This window comes from Ciona robusta, chromosome 10, assembly GCF_009617815.1.
Source record: "Ciona robusta chromosome 10, ASM961781v2".
NCBI lineage: Eukaryota > Metazoa > Chordata > Ascidiacea > Phlebobranchia > Cionidae > Ciona > Ciona robusta.
The window spans coordinates 1,875,014-1,894,620 of NC_143244.1; the positions used below are offsets into that span (position 1 = coordinate 1,875,014).

At 37.3% G+C, this 19,607-nt stretch overlaps 2 protein-coding genes across 2 annotated transcripts; both read right to left on the reverse strand.

Moving 5' to 3' along the window:
- Window positions 1-139: 139 nt before the first annotated feature.
- Window positions 140-8,910, reverse strand: LOC149729440 (uncharacterized). Its single transcript, XM_089887003.1, has 17 exons — window positions 8,691-8,910; window positions 8,241-8,350; window positions 7,520-7,730; window positions 6,893-7,083; window positions 6,189-6,408; window positions 5,599-5,722; window positions 5,124-5,222; window positions 4,581-4,816; window positions 4,196-4,340; window positions 3,686-3,875; window positions 3,241-3,468; window positions 2,696-2,865; window positions 2,233-2,409; window positions 1,797-1,964; window positions 1,493-1,616; window positions 1,150-1,325; window positions 140-881 (listed from the first exon to the last, which is right to left on the reverse strand). Exons 1-17 carry the CDS (start codon window positions 8,869-8,871, stop codon window positions 638-640), a joined length of 2,994 nt encoding a protein of 997 aa, XP_089743129.1. The 5' UTR covers window positions 8,872-8,910; the 3' UTR covers window positions 140-637.
- Window positions 8,911-8,979: 69 nt separating this feature from the next.
- On the reverse strand, window positions 8,980-19,467 carry LOC149729441 (uncharacterized). The gene is made up of 16 exons (XM_089887004.1): window positions 18,687-19,467; window positions 17,727-17,823; window positions 17,167-17,385; window positions 16,569-16,742; window positions 15,953-16,092; window positions 15,467-15,569; window positions 14,858-15,004; window positions 14,429-14,586; window positions 13,739-13,882; window positions 13,335-13,515; window positions 12,910-13,008; window positions 12,568-12,703; window positions 12,029-12,264; window positions 11,517-11,734; window positions 10,941-11,142; window positions 8,980-10,233 (listed from the first exon to the last, which is right to left on the reverse strand). The coding sequence occupies exons 1-16, from the start codon at window positions 18,902-18,904 to the stop codon at window positions 9,763-9,765; spliced, it is 2,943 nt and encodes a 980-aa protein (XP_089743130.1). The 5' UTR covers window positions 18,905-19,467; the 3' UTR covers window positions 8,980-9,762.
- Between the last annotated feature and the right edge of the window lie 140 nt (window positions 19,468-19,607).

A 19,607-nucleotide genomic window follows, 5' to 3' on the forward strand; every position in this document is an offset into this window, starting at 1 on the left:
TTCCCCTTTAATTATTAATGCCCGCATTAGGCGACCTACGCCACTGAATCCATTTCGGACTCTAAAGTGATTGGAGCCGCAAATGGGTACAGTTGTACAGGTATATGCAAACGTGACCTTTTAATATTATACAACAGCGGAGTTAAAAGTCAATGTAATGTTAGGGCAGCAATTACGGAATGACATAGCGGTAGCAATTTACGTCAATTGTATCTACTTCTTCGAAATGTAAGAGAATGGCGCTTGTGGTTACCGAATGACGTAGAAAACAAGAAGGAGAAACGTTATTGCGGACACTTACACCAACAAATCATGTTACAAATCACTAAATCATTATTTTCGCGGAACTTTAAACAAGTTAATCACAATATACAATGTGTACATGGTAGCGGTGGTACGCAACATGGGAGTTTACACTGTGGCTTACCGCACCACAGGAAGACGTGACTTACACTCCCATGCCACAACAATTAGATGCCACGCCACGGAAACTACTGACATTACATTATGCAGTTAAAACAATTATTCGCGTGCTGTTTTATGACTCAATATCAGATTAAAAATGACGCCAATGCGAAGTGTTTGCCGTACAAGCATCTCGAAGAAATAAACATCAAAATATTTACAAAATATCAAGTTACAGCTTTGTGCGGACTCCTCTTGGGACTTCCCCCGACACGTCATACGCCATATTTGGAAGTCCTTCCTTCCCTCTTGTCGGCATCATCATGACGTCAGACTTTGTGTGAATCTTTTTGTCTTCCCCACTCGGTGGATTGTTTGAATAATCGCCATTCCTTCCGTTACCCCGATGCAGGTCGTCGCCCCCGTCTTCGGAAACCGATATGTTGGCAAATTGGTTCCGCATTTCTGAACGTGACCTGCGTATTCAAAACAATTGATTTTATGCGCTATATGGACAGAATGCTTCGGCAGCTGCCCTGCGCACCAAGGGTCATATTTGCCTCTTTATTCCAAATAGGCAGAACAAGCAAATCATTTAGTATATAAAAACAAAACAAAATTAGACCGTTTACCCTGCCTATATAAAATTTTAAACCATGGGTAACACCGTTAAGTGACAAACTTCCGCTGCAAATTTTTTGTTTAGTTTTTTAAATCACGTTTTTTTCCCGTTCCCCCAAATACCTGCGGCACCAAATAGTAGCGGCGCCTAAAGCACAAAGAATAATGAATCCCAGGACCGCTCCAAGTACAGCGTACATGATGACTAAATCATCATCAGATAGACCTCCTTTAACTGTTTCATCCAACAACGTGTCGTCCCATTCATCTGGGTTTGCAGATGCACCAGAAGTCATGAACTATGAAACAGGAAGGGTGTTTTGTACAATATAGGGCGTTATGGAAAAACTGGGCCTGAGTTTTAGACGCGCCATGTTAGGTGCCCAACAGCACCATGGTAGCAAACTAATACCACAAGTAGTTTAACTGCCACTGACATACAATAGTAAGTAAAGTTTGTACAAACCTTCTTACAGAGCTCTTTCCCTTTTCTTGATGTTCCTGTATTTCCCGACCCACCAGTGACCGTCACAGTAGCAGTGCACACTAAGTATCGGGTTTGGGGTTCGAGGCCCGTCAAGGTTACTTCTCTGTTTAAAAATATTTGTCAATAAAATCCATTTCTTGTATTACCTAGAAAGTCTCAGTTAGGATTCTGAACCTTGCCATCTTAATATATAATAACAGACAAAGGGTCTTGGACTCGGACCTTGTACCATTCGCACGATAGACAACTGCCGACATGTGGGTTTAGTTTTACCGCGGTTTACCTTCTGTGATTTCGTACTTTAATCCTTTTCTCGTGCCCACCATTCAATGGGGTGTACGATACAGCATGAAATGCATCCACATTATCTGAGGCCAGCATACCAATATATGGTAGAGATACAACCGCTGTAGTTGCCGTCACCGTCTTCACAACACTGGGTAAGCATTGTCTGCAACAAGAATATGCATTTTAAGAGTGTTAATCCGTCACTTTACTAAAATTAAAAAAAAATAGATGGCAATATAAGAAGTTTATATTTTCTGTTTCTATAATTCAAAAGTCTAATAAAACTAGTGCTTAACGCATGGGTGTTGGGGTAAGGGGACAACACTAGTCTACATACCCACTCGCTGCAAGATCTCGTTTAAAAGGGAAATTGAAAAAGCTATGCAAATAAAACAAGGCGACAAACGTTTTTAAACACACAAGCTTCTCACTTGAAATCACCAAGCCTCAGATAATCAATCCTCCTCCCAGCCTGTCGTTGTGGACTCGCACAAACTATTTGCTTTCTGTCCTTCGTCTGAATTTTAGCTCTTGCACCATCAATACCAAGGGCATACCATTGCATCCCGCACCCACACTCCCAGGGGTTGCCGGCAAGGTACAAAGTCCTACATGAATATGGCATTTATCTAAACTGCGGACTGTAAGGTGTTTATCAAGGCAGTTGAAAAAATCCTGAAAAACTGTGGACCGCTTAAGTGTCACCTAAATTATGCAAAGGGGACAGTTTTAGATTACCAATTCTCACCTTAACCCCAATTTATCTTACATTCCAACGGTATTACTCATATATAATGACAAATGGTTCAATTTTAAAACTATATCATTATCCTTAAGAAACAAAAAGTATTGGAGTTTCCAAGATCAAACATCTTCCATTTTTGAACTTTTTACCTCAATGCAGGTAAGGCGGGAAAAAGTTGCGTGACGTCACATGATTTTAAACGCATGTCGTCCAATCGTAGCTCTTGTAGGTTGTTTAAGCCAACAAGGTCTGCAACATGGAGGTTTGGGATTGGGTTTCCTTTCAAGATCAGAGATTTTAATGAACGCATGCGTCGTATCTGCACAACAGGGTATTTAAAACACTTGAATTAAACCGTTAAATACGGAAGGGTACTATTATTACAGTAAAACTTTATACATTTAACCGACGACTTAACTAACTTAAACAAAAATTGTACATGTTTAAAGAAGGACACTAAATCAAGTTTTACAAAGTTTGTACTTAACTAACACGGTTGGCATTTGTGTCTTCTTAATCTTGGCCCATATATTTAAGCAACAGTGATCTTAAGTTTATAACTAAACGTTTAAAGTTGTTTTACAGGTTTTAATCCGATTTCAGAACCAAAATATTTTATTTTACATACTTGAGCAATATAGGCTGTGACCTACATTGTCATCTCCCAGGGTCCTAGACCTACCAATACACTTACCAATGTCGGTATTGAAGTCAAGTTGTTTCCAAGTCCAAGATTTAAATAACTAATCCCTTCCACGTTTCCAAATGCTGCTGGTTGTAAATGCGTAAGACCGACATCACGTAACAACACGAGTTCCAACTTCGAAGGTCCAACAAAAGCACCGTCCGGGAGATTCCCTATAGGATTGTTGCAGAGACCTAGAACTCTAAGTTCTGTGTTGTGTCGAAAGTTCGGCGTTCTCTGTTAAAAGTATGTGATTGTAATAGTTGAGCAAAGTAAGTTTAGTAACACCGTTACTTGAGCACAATCAATACTACACATGCACACGCACACATACGCCACACATGAAGCCATGCAAAGTGGGCATATATTTTTGTCGTTTAATCCAAAATTTTACTGTAGCAGTTTAGAATCTCTTATTCGCAGCTCCAAAGTAATGTTAAGTAACAGTACCTACCGTTAGATTATTGTACAGAAGCCATATCTCTTCCAGTCTAATTAGTTCCACCAAAGCCTGATCGCCAATGCTGATAAGTCCGTTCCGCTTTAGGGATATTTTGGTTAACTTTTTGTTTCCTTGGAACGTATCGTCGTCGATCTTTTCTATCTCATTGTCGTCCGCTGTCAGTTCGTTTAAAAGTGATAAGCTGAAAAATATATTTAAACTGTATAAAAACTGCTGAAAGTCAACTTGGCGGACCATAATTGGCCTGAGGAAAACTTATTTAACGGCGAGGCAACGAGCAGTTGTTATAATACTGGTGTTTTGTTTCACACACCTTGTTGCCACTTACGTGTTATCACATGCGTAGTTACGTGAGCAATTAATTTGGGAGGATTTGTTCATTTTCGGTAATGTCCAACATGACGTAAAAGAGACCACTGGGTTGGACCAGGGACCTCGCTGTACAGTTTAGACTGCAGTGGTTGAAACAACTAAGATTAATCTACTTTGACTTTATCATACTTGGCAAGAGCATTCTTGTTTAGCTGTCTCAGTTTGTTCTTGCACAGATGAAGCGTTTTAAGATTCCTCAGTTTCGTTACCCAGTCACCAGCAATTGTAGTGATACCGTTGCCTTTTATGCTTAGCGTTGTCAGTCTGGATACTCCTGAAAGGTAAAATGGAGTTTCAAATCATTTAGTGCACACCGAGAATACGAGTGTACAGGTTTTGCTTGCGGCAACGACAAAAGAATGATTTTAGCCAGTTTGTGATGCAGGTGTAGGCCTTAAACTAAAGAGTAACAGTATAGGGTGGCATTCTTCCCGTCTGCTTTGAACTGTTAATATATTACTGCCTAAAGCGTCCTATGCCTGCTTACTTTCTTTTATTTAAAAAGGGTTCTAACCTTTAAAATCTTCTGCGTGCATTTCAGATATCTGGTTGAACGAGATGTTGAGAGTCTTCAGGTTAACAGTGGACGAGGCTAGAGCGTCAATGGATAAAGTTAAGGCGTCGGGAATTCTGGTGAGATCGTTGTGAGAGAGATCCAGCCACCTCAAACTCTGAGAGGAAAACGCGGTCGATGGGAGGTTGGTGATCGAATTATAAGAAAGGTCAAGGGTTTGCAAATTGGGAAGGTTTCTAAAAAAGAGAAAAACATTACGAAGGGAACTTGTTTTAGATATATAGTGAGTGGTTATTTACCTGTATTATATATAGCGTGTAAGGTGTGATATTGCATTTAATGAACATACAGTAAACAACAGAGTTACAATAGGTAAAAAATATAACTTACGGGTTAAAAGCCAAAAAACTTGAAGCGGTAAACTAATCTTAATGTATATTCATTTGAATTTTAAGCTGTATTATTTAAGTAGAATGTATATATAGTACATTAAGGAAATTATTTTTCTAAATTTATCTATGTTTAGTAATTGCTGTAGCTTACTGAAAGTTGGTTGAATGAAACGTGGTAATGTTGTTTTTGTTTAACTTTAGAATTTCAATATTTGAGTTGGCGTTGGACAAAACTGGCACCGCCGTCAACCTGGTAGGAAAGTGTTTTTAAAAAACCGTTTTTTAATAGTTAGGCGCTAATTGTTTTACATTACACGGTGTTGCTGATGGGATACCATAAAAATATTGCCATATACTTAGAGGACATATACTTAAATGTAAGATTGAAAGGAATTCCTCACATGTATTTGCCAGTCCAAAGAAACTACGTTTTAACGTTCTATTCAGGTTCCCATCATCACTTCCGTCCAATGTTTTGGCCAATAAGGACACATACGACAAAAATGATAGAACATCAAACCGTAACCCCTTATTACTGTATTGTATATTGAGAAATACACCGCCAAACTAAAGTTAAACTTCTGGGTTTTATCTAATTTACATGTTCGAACATCACAGCCACTTACAAGTTGTCACCCAAGTTTAAAGACTTGAGACGAGTAAGAGGTTCAAATGCAAGTATATCTGCTCCGGTCAGTTCGCAGTTGCTTAAGTCCAATTCAACTAAATTCGGAACCCCCGAGAATGCAGCTGTTGTATAACGAAATAAAAGAAATATGAGAAAAAATGTCTACGACATACAAAGGAGTATATGCTTATAAAACAAGGATAATTATACTTAAAGTTTCACATAAGAGCAAAAGTAAGATATTCCATACTAATTTAAATTTAGGGAAAATGTTTATTATATTAAAAATTCTTCTAAAGAAACTTTTAAAACAGTTTCTTCTGAAGGAAGTTCGCGTACTTCGTAAATTAAAATGGCATACTTTTGCAACAAAATGCGCGATATTTTTCGACAAAATTTGATACAGTATTTGATAACAAAATATATATTCGTGACCACGGAAAATAAGTATTAATTTCCACACACAGCAAATGTTATTTAACCATGTTATAAGAAATTTTTGCTTCTTTACTACATCACAATTACCTATTTTTTTTCATTTTCGATAAATATTTTTATAAAAAACTGTTAAACTCAGACAATAATCACCTGGAACATTATCCAGCTTGTTTTTATGCAATTGTAAATACTCGAGTTTGGGAAAATTTAAGTTTCCGAGGGTGTTGGAACTGATTTTGTTTTTCTTTAGACCAAGTCGTTTTAACTCTGGCAGAACAAACACGTCACGCGGGAATCCCCCTAACTCGACACCAGCAAGAGAAAGGTTTTGCAAATTTACCAACGGATGAAAATCTTCAGCACTAAATATCTGGAAGAGGAAATGTGCTCCGTTATATTAGCTAAAAGAAGGATTTTAATACTGTAAACCAGCATCACATTCGAAATATTGTCTATACATTATAAACTTGTATGCATGTTGAAATATGAACGCGGTACGGTTTTTGACAAATTTTTATGCATGTCGCCAATAAGGTTAGTTCAAATAGGTGAACAGGTATTACAATTTAAGTAGCAACATAATCCATGCATTATCTGCCGCTCTAAATGATTTCAATCCCATATACATAAGACATGTTAAAGCCTTTTATCTAATCAAATTTTCAAAGATTTTAGTACTTAGTTTGGTAAACACTGCATGCCTAACTTGGTCATACTAGTTCTGCCTTTGACGAGTTCACTTCGTGCCCACTAACTAGTTACCAAATATGTAAATTTGTAGTTGAATTTGTACCATTTTTTTAATTACGAAATTGGACCACACGAATACCCAGGAATAGGTTTAGTTATTATACCTTTATCGGGTTGTAGCAAAGCGATAGTTCAGTCAACCCTGTCATCTCCCTCACCACAGAGGGCGTGGTTCTTAAACGGTTGCCCACAAGATTAAGTGTCTTAAAATTGCTGACGTCAGCAGCAAACGCACTGCGTGGGATTTCGGTCAAAAGGTTTTTCTTCATTTTCAGTTCAATCAGTTTTGTATTATCTAAACAGAATTTAAAATTCCGTAAATTTTGTCTTAGCGTTAACTTACCGCATATATATGTATTTTCTATATATAGTAGGGTGGGGAAAGATGGGACACCTTTAACATATAACATCCAAATTTCCTAACCGTGTTTTAAACAATTACCAACGATCTGTGGAAGTCGTGATGATATAGTTTTATAATTCTTTGAATGTTCTTTGTTTACAACCATAAGTGGAACAAAAAAATAGATTGAAAAGGTGTCCCATCTTCCCCCACCCTACTATATAGCTAATATTCTTTTACCACATCTTCGCAATTACGACGAAAAGGACATATAACTATAATCGAACCAGGCAAAAATAAATCTAAAAACAAACAGATACATTTATAATCAATGGAAAATACGTCAAACTAGAGGTTCAAGTAGTTCATAACATGTTATCATACATACTTGTAAATGCGTCATTGGGAAGCGCCTTTATTTGGTTGCCATAAGTACACAATGTTGTTAAGTTCTCGTTATGATGCAAATGTGGAAGTTCTGTTAGACTGTTACTTGCTAGATATAATTTCTCAAGGCTTTCGACTTCCGAGAATACGTTGTCTTCAATCATGTGAAGATTATTCTCTTCCAAGGAAATTACGCGAAGGTTCGGGCAGTTCTGCGATTGCGATAATATCGATAAATAAAACAACAACAAATAGTAGGGTGGGAGAAGATGGGACACGTTTTTATCGTATTATCCTGTCCCATTTGGTAGTAAACAAAGAACATTCAAAGAGTTAAAAACCGTACTCTCACAACTCCCATTGACCGTTGTAAGTCTTTTAAATCCGATCAGAACAACATGTGTTAAAGGTGTCCTGTGTCTACCAATGTATAATATACATAATATGCTATTAAAAGTTGAAACAAAATAATATTTATCACTTCGGTACTTCAGCGAAATTAAAATATTTTTAAAAATCTCCAAGAAATACGGAAATTAACAGCAAACAACAGTTGTAAAAATACGCCTTATGCAGTTTAGGTTTTAAATGCCTAGCCGTCAAAAAAACAGCTCAAACAAAAGTCTACATGCGTACAATGCTGCCCACGGTTAGTAAAATTTATTTTTAACAGAACTTTGAAATACTGATGTATTCAAAACATTATGTTCCATTGTACTCACATCAAAAGCTCCATCCTCAAGAAAATAAATCTTGTTTCCGTCCAAGTTGATTTCTTCTAGATTCGGCAAATGCTTGAAAGAATCACGTGGTACATTGAGAATATTGTTGCCTGGAACATGAATGAATCTAACATGATTTATCCTCGCGTGGTCGGAAAACGGCAGTTATTATAACAAAGGTGTTTTTCATATACCCGAGTTACCAAGTATGTTACTTTGTGGGGGCACATGTATTGACTGCAGCATTTAATTTGGCTAAACAATCAATTACTTAACACAAAAGCGCATTAAATGGCAAAACAAAACGGTATAATAAAGTTTTTAATAGTTTAGCCTACTGTTAAATGTGACTGTGGCCAAAAGTTACAAATTATGTTCTGTTATAACATCGCAGAACTTGGACGTAAAAAGTTAAATTATAATAATTTAATATTTGTAAAAGTTCAGAACCTGACAAATCCAGTTTCGTTGTGTTTCTTGGTATACGAAGTTTTGGCACAGCACGAGCAGATGGCAATTTACAAGTCACGGTCGTATCTTCGCATTCGCAACCATTTGGACAATTAGCGAGGATCAGAGGTGTAAGAACTAGTAACGTCACTAACGCATGTGTTAAATTTAACCTATACATTTTTGCTTTGTCTAAAAAAGCTTGTTAGTAACGATTTAAATTGACGCTTTTTCCATAATTCTACATACAGTTTTAACGACTGACGTTTTGCTGTTAAATATCCCTTTCTTAGTTGTCTCAATAATTCAATCTTCGCTATAGTTTTCAAAAAGATAATTGAAAAATACAGTTGTTATGCACTTGTAGATAATTTTTTCAAATGCGAAACGAGCGCAAGGTAATTTTACCACATATATATAACTGTAACTTTCCTGTCCACTGTACCATAAAACTAATACTGACCGTAAGAGTGGCTGGTTTGACACAAAGGGGACAGCTGTAAAAAGACGGCGAGCCCTTAACTAGTTGTTGAATGTGCAGCGACTTGATCGTTATTAGCAAACTCACCAGTTGAAGAATATGAACTGAATGTTGTTGCTAAGTTCGCGAACTCACGCGTTACAAGAGCTCTTTACTCGGCCCTCAAAAATTGAGAAGTGCTTTACAAAATACAGCTTGCCTACCTTTTCCGTCCGATGGTTAGCCTCGCCTTTTGCGACTAAACAAAAGATTGAAACCAACATAAAACAAACACAAAATACGTCGCCATTATTACTATACACGGAAAACCACGTAGTTTTGGTGCCGAGTGTTTTGATATAAGATCAATTTAAAGTAATACGGCGAATGCGTAACACGCCAAGAAAATAAACTTCTACAATATTTATTATTTTATTCCAACCATTACAATCGTGTACAGTGCAAGTTACGTAAGAAAACTACATAAAAAGACACAGTGATAAATGAAAGCACTCGTAGCAGCGGGTTAAGAAAAACAGTGGAAATTTACGCAGTTACGTTGTAACTACAATCCGGCGCCAAAATAGGAAATCTAGTTTAAACAAACAAAGTTTAATTTCTTCGTCCTTCCATATCATAAGACGTACCCCCTCCGGGTTGGACTTGGGATTGTTGACGCTTCGGCTGACCACCGGTAGATGGGGCTGCAGCTTCGTTACTTTTTCGCTGTGATGCCCTGCTTGCCCTCGAACCACCAGAATCTCGCTGCAGTGGCGACCTTTTGCTACCAGGTGGTGATTGATTACCTGGTGTAGGCTGTGGGGTCGATTGCTTCGTAACTTTAGGACTACTCTGTCCACCGCTCTTGTTTGAGGCTCTCGACGCGTTCGTTTTTTTCTCGCCAACATTTTCCTGGTTGTACCACGCGGGTTGAGGGTTTATAGCTCCATCTGGTGGCATGTTGCCTTCGACTACGTCATCGCCGACATCACCGATGACGTCATTGGCATCAAGTACGTCAGCAGAAGTAGCGCGAGAAGAAGCAAGTTGACTTGGAGTGTCATTCCTTTCAACGAGATTTTCCTGTTGAGAGATAAAAACAAATCTCACGTAACAGATAAATGAATGAATGTTACTGTTTTATCCCCGCGTGACGGGAGACGACAGTCGTTATAACACAGGTGTTCTGCATCATACACGTCGTACCGGCTTACGAGTCACCACATATAAAACTTTCTAAATGATTATGTTTGTATGGAAATTGTTATGTGTATGGCTGACAACTTTTATGATAAATTGGTTCACAAAGCTAGGGACCACTGGGTTGAACCAATTGTCGTTAAGCGTCTTGCCAAGGACGTATACAGCCACAATAGAAGCAGCATCGACCCTCGCAGCCATTTCACATCATTATGGGATAAGAGGCAGCCACGCTAACCACTGTGCCATATGGCTGATGGTGTACTTTGAGGAAATACTGTTGGTAAAACTGTATAGGCTCTGAAATAAAAATAACTGTCTAGTTCTAAAATGCCTAGGATTACTAGCCTATTTGGTCAATTATCAATGCTTAGACCAGATCTGAGTCTGGTCCTTAATAAAATGGCTGTGTAACTGCTAAAAATAAACCGATATGCTCAAACTGATTAAAATATCCATAATTACAACACAAAAACAAATTAATTCACAATACAACTTTCTATAAATATTTTTTCCTAAATTTAAAAAATATTAATACAAAAATTATTAGCCGGAAAATAATCGTGATTATCATTAGACATAATCCTTACCAGTTCTGTGTCTTCGCCAGAGTAATCTGTCTGATCTAGATCAGCATCCGGAATCCCAGCTCTGGCATCCGGACCTAAAGATACGGGTGATGCAGATTTAGGAGGATCCCGTACTGGGAAGAATTCTTTGGATCTTGGGGGGGAGTTTCGATGCCGACTTTTATCCAAGAGTTGCAACCATCGCATCTTAATGTCGTACCATCTGTAATTGTATATGAAGTTTTGGGTATGTGAAGAACTATGCATTTTCTGTTGTGGCGTAAAAGGTTACTCCATCTCTCTGATGACAGGTTGCTACAACCTACAAGTGACCACTCAGTTAAGAAAATACAGTTAGGTGTCTTGCCTAATAATATACATACGCGCCTATGAGTATCTAGATAAGCATCGAGCATCCGACCAGTTATCTTTAGGTTACGAAAAAAGGGGAAAACCATTGAGCCACTGCGCCATACTAATCGCTGATGGATACCCGATAGCCTACATTGACGGAAGATCTCAGCCATATACAACAAAACCATAAGATACAAACTAAACTTATTTAACTATTACCATGGACCAGTAATAGCTACAAACCTTGCACATTGATACAACCCCCATTCATTCAAAGTTGATAAAGGTCTCTTCACAAAAGTTCGATCATCTGATTTCTTCTTCCATAGCAAGGGTTGAATATCCATCTTTAAACGAGCAAGCTCTTGTTTGATCCCACTCGTCTCCTCCATCCTCATCTTGGTCTCAGAGTTCACACGAACAGTAAGATTGGAACGAGCATCGTTGAGTAGACGCTCCATCTAATGTGAAGTTAACATTATCGTGGGTGAAGACACTAGTGGATATTTTGCCTTGAACATTTCAAAACATACTTAATTTTATTCCGAATAGCGAAATATCAAACCAATTTCCAAAATCGGCAACAACTGGGTATTAGGCACAACACAACTGTGGCCTAAACCCTATGTCCCTGAAACACCTCGCCGCAGCTCGGTTATATTTAGACCGTTCCCGTGCGCTATCCATTTGTACATACAACCAGTGCACTTTAAACCGACTACACTATAACGCTATAGACTTTGTTAACCGCTTACCTGTGACACAGTCCTTTGCGCCAACGTCACGTCTCTTTGCATTTGATCAAACTTCAGTTTTCCCTCAATCATTGAAGAATCTATGTCTTCAAAATGCTGGCTCATGTTACGTAACTGCTTCTTGGTTGACTCAGCATCTTTAAACCTGCTCTCAGCTTCCAACGTCGTCTTAGTTTCAACATCAGCTTTTAGAAGTTCGACTCTTTCCTGCGTCTCCTTCAGTTCTTGCGGCACACCTTAAAAACGATAGGTTTATAATTGAAATCAACTTTAAAATGAACCTTTGTTCATTTCATTATTTGGCGCTGTATCACTGTGGTGGCTATATCCCTGAGGTTACGTTAGATGCTCGACTCTGCTACCATTGTGAATGTGTGTTTCTGGACAAGACACTTAACCGCAATTGCTCCAACCGCGTGTGTCATTTTATGGATTGTTTAAATTATCAGAGATATATAAAGATATGTTAAAATCACCTACAAAGTTACATTGTTGATCTCGTACGCGGGAGCGTAGTGTAGGAAACACGGCTCACTTACTTTTTAAAACGTCTTGCATCGAAACGATATCTTTATTCATAACTTCTCTCCACTCAGTGGCGCTGTGCATCATCTCATTATGTTGCTCCCTTACAGTGGATTTGAATTCGGACATTTTTGAATCCAAAGTCTCTTCCTGTTTGAAAATGGTTAAAAAATCAAATCACAGGATAGTGTATTAGGGAGGGGGTTAGGGGTAAATGATACGAGAATCTAACTTGAGCCGTGAAGAACTTTCTATAGCCATGATTTTTACAGTTAGTTCGTATAACTATTTCTTAAGACTATAATCAAAACTTGAAAACATGATCTAGTTACGTATATATATATAACAACCTTTACCTGTTGTGTGAGGCGAATGGACAAAGCAGTCAAACGAGCATCAGTGTCGGTCAAAGCTCTGTTTAATTTACTTTCACCGTCTTCCATTCGACTCTTTATCTAAGAAATGTAAAAAAAATGTTTGTTTTTTTATTCTGATAAAAAAAACATTTTTGACACATTAGTTGCTTACACCATGTTTAAGCACGCTACCCTGTTTATAAAGTAATTTATGATGCTTGCTAGGAAGAGGGATGAGGACGAAACAATTTCTGTGCATTAAAATGGATGTTGTGCCACAGAAAGGCACGTTAGAGGACTTGGCATGTAGGAAATTATTCATTACCGCAACTTCCGACTTTACTTTTTAAAACCCTATTTAAACCCATCTAAAATACACGACAAGAAAAAATACATACTGGTTCCCCATTATACTTCTACCATACCTCGCCCAGAACACGATCTTTATCCTTTGCCGCTTGGAACTGTAAACCACCAATAGCTTGTTGCAGAGTAGATACTGCGATACGAAGTTGTTCTTGTACCCCGTCTATATGACCTCCCTGACGCGTTGCTTGCTCTTCACGCTTCGTGATTTCGGCAAGCAACACCTTTTCCACTGATTTCCTAAATCAAAATTCGAATTAGCTGTTTATACACCAGCCACGAAGCGGTTATTTATTATAACATAACTGTTTTTTTTCATATATGAGATACACATGGTGAATTGATACACATCATGCTTACTGTCGAGTTATAACATGCGTGTATCCAAGCACCTAACATGTTGTCGTCTTATAAATATCCATCAACTCTATCTTTGTACATACAACGTAAAACTATTCCCCACCTGTCATTATTTATCTTTCGATCCAATGTTTTAAACATTTCGTCAATCTTCTTATAGTTGGTAGAATGACGTGTCCTTTCTGTTCTTCGCATTTCTTTCATTGATTGCATCTCTTCGTTGTAAATCTTTTGTTGGAGGTTCCATCTGTGGCAATAAAGGTTAAAAGAAATCATTTCTTATCGTCAGGACTTCTTGTCTCAACTGATGCATATTGCTTCGAATCAACACAACCTTGCTACTGTTATAATATAATGCGTGAAGTCGAACAGATATAAGTAGGGTGGGGGTCACAATTTCTTTCAACTTTTTTCTCTATTTGGTGGTAAACAAAGAAAATTGTACAAAAAACGGTTAACTGTTTAAACACGATCAAAATAGTTGGATATTATGTACTTAAGGTGTCCCATCTCCCCCAACCTATTATATAAAACTTTACATGACTTTGCACTAGAACGTCAGCTACACAGTACCAACAACAGCAAGACTAATGATAAACTAAAACCAAGCGTGTAAAACAAGCAGAATAGGGCACCAAAGCCACCAAGTCACATGCAGAAGCTAGTAAAAAACGCTTTAAACTAAATACCGCAAATATACCTTTCAAATGTTTTACAGCTTTTTTGAAACTAGTTAGAATAAGCACAAGTCTAAACCTATAGCTATGAAAATAAATATAAACTGTTTCTTTACCTGTTTTCGGTGTCTTCCCTCATCTGCCTCTCAAAGTCCACACGAGAAGATTCTTCTCTCTGCATCAACTTTTCAACATCCACAAACTTACGAAGAGCTTCCTCTCGTAATCTCGATTCTTTTTGAAGAAGTTTTTCGCTCATTTCTTCAACGACGACCTGAGACATAAATTTACACTTTTTAACACATTCTGATATTTCGAAAGTCAATTTTTAAAACGCCAATAAACATAAGGAATAAATGAATTTTTTATCCTTGCGTGGCAACCACAGTCGTTATAAGATTATTCATACACTCTGTGCAAGCTCACGAGAATAAAAATATATTTTTATCCAAACTAAATATGGTTTTCAATTATACGTTATAATCTAGACTCTAGAGTATTAACAGTGGTTTAAATTTGTTAATGTTTTTTTTTGGTCAAGTTACCTGAATCTTTTTATGAAGTTTTAATCTTTCATTTTCTTCTGAATGACTTTGTTCCTGTCTCGTCTTCTCCAAAGACTGAAGTTCTTCCAATCTCTTATGAGATAAATCTCCCAGGTTAGATTGAAGTTCCGACACTTTAAGACTGACCTTTTGAAAAGTATTATTTTGTTTATTTTATAATCGGGCGGGGGAAGATGGAACTCCTTTAGTACACAATATCTAAATATTCTAATTATGTTTTAAACATTTAACCACGGTCTATAGGAGTCATGAGAATACGGTTTTATATTTCTTTGAATGTTCTTTGTTTGCTATCGAAGGGAACGAGAAAAAGAACGAAAGAGTGTCCCATCTTTCCCAACCCTACCTCGTTTACAGAGTTATATAAACGTAGCCCTTGGTTATATAACCGTAAGCCGTAGTCCAACACTGTTACAAGGTTGCCCCTTATTTCAAACCGTAGGCTATATACGTGTCAATAACTAAAGTGCAAACCATGTATTCGTATGAAGTAGCGCGTGCAAGTCGATACGCGAAACAGGCTGTAATTCATTCTCTTATAATCATATAGCAAAGCACGTTGATAACTAATAGATGTGTTTAAACTACCTGTTGTACTTGGGATCTTGCATCCGACTCTGCGTGTGCGACTCGATTACGAAGCTCAACCACTGCGTCACGTGTTTCTGCCATTCGTGATTCAAATAAATGCCTGATGGGTAAATACAATTGAATATATCTCCTTTATACGTTGCATAATTGCACTATGTTCGCAATCTACCACGTATTTTTCAACACTTGTCAGTAGATTCTAATCTATTCTACGAGATAAATTTCTACAGCTTGGTACGTCATGGGACTTTAGAATTAGGCCACAGATGGTTCATTACCGAAGATGATACAACTTATTAGCGGTACTTGGTTGCAGCAATGTTCGTCGTGTCCAAAGACATACACTCATATCAACATGAGTATTAAAACCTATCCTAGTATCCAGGATTTAGTTACCGCGCAAATGTCTATAACTACGGATCCACGGCGGCGGACCAAAAGTTATAGTAAATACAGAGCAGTGTATAACTACGAGTACCTTACCTTAGTTGAAGAGTATTTTGTTCAGCCATATTATTATTATCCTTCTGCAACCTCGCTTGTTGAAGGGTTTGTTTAATTTCATCTTCCGTTCGTTTCGATCTCTGTTTCATCTCGTTTTGCATGTGGCTGAACTCCATCGCCTGTAGTAAAATACCTTATCAGGCATATTATAACATCGTATAGAAAGTATCGACCTTATATATAAGTATAGTAGGGTGGGTGGAGGTGGGAAACTTTTTTTATTATATTTTTATTTAATTTAGTAGTAAACAAAGGACATTCAAAGGATTACAAACCGTATCCTCATGACTCTCATATACCGTTGGTAAACTAAAACACAATCAGGATATTTAGATTGTATGTGCTACAGGTGTCCCATCTTACCCCACAGTACTTAACGTTGTTATATTAATAAAAAGTTATGTGTTTTTTTACACATCATGTGGTAAGCGGGTTCATCCTACAACGTAGTTTTATATACACGCACTTTAGAACAGCCCTGTATTAGAGTCCCTATAAAAAATGAATCAACCAAAGATGGATGGTCACACGTATAGATGAAACGCTAAACTAGAAAGTATTGCAAGTCCGTACCGAAATAGGAACTTTACATTACCTGAGTATCTAATTTATTTTTAAGTTGGTGAAATTCGTCGACAATATTTTCCGATGTTCTGTCCCCTTTCTCTAACTTTCGAGTTAGATCTTCAAGTCTGTGACGTAAGTCAGTCATCTGTGACGTCTGCGTGTCTCTCTGGGAGTCGGTTTCTTTTTGGGAGTTGAATAACGCCTGTGTGCGAACATTAAAGTAAATTAGTTGGTAAAAATCATTTTCAAAGCATATTATATTTAACGTGGGCGAGGTCATGTAGTGTTGTACGCCATGGGGTCAAAGATTTAGGCCAGAGATATGCTCACTACCCGGGCGAAAGGGTGCTATCGCATGAAAAAAAGACAATGAAGAAACTAAAATACATGCAATGTTAGCTGCTAGAATGTAGATTACTTCTATCTTTATATTGACATGGATATGTAGGTATACAATGTGACAGTGGACGTCCTATATCGCTTAAGCCTTAAACCTTTTCTGTTTATATATATATACCATCTCTTGCCATTACTTAAATGGCATCCAAGGTATAGTTTTAGTCAAAATCTGTGCTGCGGACATCATACAGAGACAAAATATAACACACAACATTAAATAGCCATACCTGCTCCAGCTTCTTCGAATGGGAAGTTATGTTTTGTAGATTTTCTCGCTCATGATGAAGTTTCTCCTCAGCTCTGCGGAGTCGTGACGTCAGCTGACTAATGACGTCATTACTTGACCGCATCGTCTCCATAAGTTCACGTTGAACTTTCTTTTCTTCTTTCTGAACCTCTTTTCTTGAATAGTCAGCGGCTCTGGCGTTGCTTTGTAGTCGGTAGACCTATGTATTACAAGAATTATGTTACACTAGATCAGTATATTGGGGTGGGGAAGATGAGACTTCTTTTCGTTTAATTTTCTCTTCCTATTTGGTAATAAAAAAGGAATTTTAAAAGAATTATAAAACGGTATCCTCACTACTCTCATAAACCGCTGCGGGTAACTGTATAAAGACAATCGGAATATTTGGACATTATGTGCTAAAGACGTCCCGTCTTCCCCCACCGTACTATATATTTCAATAGACCTGTTACAAGTATTAAATAAAGGCAGAATAGTAATATTGGCAATATTGCTGTGGGGTAAAATGTAATATTAATTTATGTAGTAACGTGATTTAACCTCTTCCAGAATCGCTTTGTTCCCTTCTTCTAACATGGTGATTCTCGTGACGACATTTTGAATGTGACCTCCGATGCTTTCGTCGCTTTCCCTGGACCTAAAATGAAAGTAGTAATAACTTGTGTGTATGAGTGTTGTGTATATTGTCAATAGCATGTTTTAATGACTGTTTTGACGTTAATTTAAATTTCCTAATAATTGTAAACTAAAATTATCTTCGTTAACGTTATTAAAGAAAAAGTTTCGTTAATTTGAACGGGAAAATTATATATACTGCTAAAAAGGCACTTTATCACAATTAACAGTGTATGTTATATTTTTTACTCAATATTATATTACAGTACGTTGGGGTAAGAATGCCTATGCTTTCATTCTCTTTTAACGTCCCATTTGGTAGTAAACATAAAAACATTTATGGAATTATATAACAATATCCTCACGACTGCTAATTGTTTAAAACAGGAATATAAAACATTGGATATTATGTGCTAACGGTATCCATTACCCTTTTTGCATGGTCACTTTTATGCGCGTAAGTACTCGCATATTTACTCGCAAAAACAAAGTTAACACGCATAACGTCATAAGCGTGTCATCTGCTGTAGGAGGTTGGTTGTTACCCACATTATGCGAGTAAAGAGAAGTAAGGTGAAAGTACAGTTTTACTTTTAAGAGCCTAATCTTTTTCGGGTATTAATTTTATAGGTTTTCGTTGGTAATAGCACCATAAAGTATTAAAACTTATTTTATAAGCTAGATTTAATAATATTGCGCTAAAATAAGCTTACTCAATGTTGATACGCGCATAAACCAATGACCATGCAAAATAACGCGGTTAGCGAGTTATCTTATGACAAGTTAATGCGGATCGTTATTCGCATTAACTTTTTACCATGCAAAAAAGGTACATCTAACTTACATTCACAGATTTTTATTTTTTTTACGAAAACAAACTTATACCGTAGTGAAGTAGTTCCATTCCAAGCTGGTAGTTGTCTTACGTTGTGTTTTGAGTTTGGATAAGAAGGTATTGGAACTAACTGCTTGTTGCTGCTTTCATCATCTAATGTGGCCAGTGTTGTGGTGATGTCGTTGCCCGCTAAACTAGCGGATCTAGAAGGAGCTAAACCTGGCAACACTGCAAGTCTATGGCGTCCTGGCAGCTTCGTAAGGCTCATTTCTTTTATTATATTACAAAAATAAAGTATTTATTTATAACTACACCTATATACGGCTGGCATGAAATTTAAATATATAATGTCTTTATTACGTAACAAATGCCATTTTGTGACGGAATAAAGCTTCCACCATTACGTAACAAAACCTAATTGAAGACCTGTGTATATATAAATAGCCACTTCACTGACCAGCAAAACCAACATTGACCGAATAACACAGCTAGCTAAAAGCACCAATCGCTGGGTGTCTATAAAAATGTTATTCGTTATATTTAATTAAAACGCTTTTAGAATAGTTTCTGTACAAATGCTAAACATATAAAGTTAATATAAAACGCGTGTTATTTAAAAAAAATCATCAAAACAAATGGCTATACTGACCAAATTAAACATATAGCTGCCTATAGGTAGTATAGTAGGGTGGGGGAAAATGGGACACCTTTTCATTCTACTGTCTCGTCCCAATTGGTAGTTAAAAAATAACATTCAAAGAATTATAAAAATCGTATCCACGCGACTTCCGTAGACCGTTGTGTGTTTTAAATACGGTCAGGATATTTGGATATCATATGCTAAAGGTGTTAGGTGTCCCGTCTCCCCCACCCACTGTATATTTAAGTGTAACCTTTCAAACGCGAGGTAAGCAGTAAATATAAAACGCACGTCTCAATTTATTACAAACAAATTTTGGCTGCCTATTAAC

Bases quoted from the DNA above. Each gene is read 5' to 3' on its own strand.
- LOC149729440 (XM_089887003.1), bottom strand. From the start codon at position 8,871: ATGTATAGGTTAAATTTAACACATGCGTTAGTGACGTTACTAGTTCTT. The intron at 7,084-7,519 runs GTATGTATGATA...AATTCTGTTTAG, and splicing joins TCCCAATGACGCATTTACAA to ATAATACAAAACTGATTGAA. The intron at 5,223-5,598 runs GTAAGTGGCTGT...CTTTCCTACCAG, and splicing joins TTAAACTTGGGTGACAACTT to GTTGACGGCGGTGCCAGTTT.
- LOC149729441 (XM_089887004.1), bottom strand. From the start codon at position 18,904: ATGAGCCTTACGAAGCTGCCAGGACGCCATAGACTTGCAGTGTTGCCA. The intron at 13,516-13,738 runs GTGGGGAATAGT...ATTTTGATTTAG, and splicing joins CGAAAGATAAATAATGACAG to GAAATCAGTGGAAAAGGTGT. The intron at 10,234-10,940 runs GTAAGGATTATG...ATCTCTCAACAG, and splicing joins CTGGCGAAGACACAGAACTG to GAAAATCTCGTTGAAAGGAA.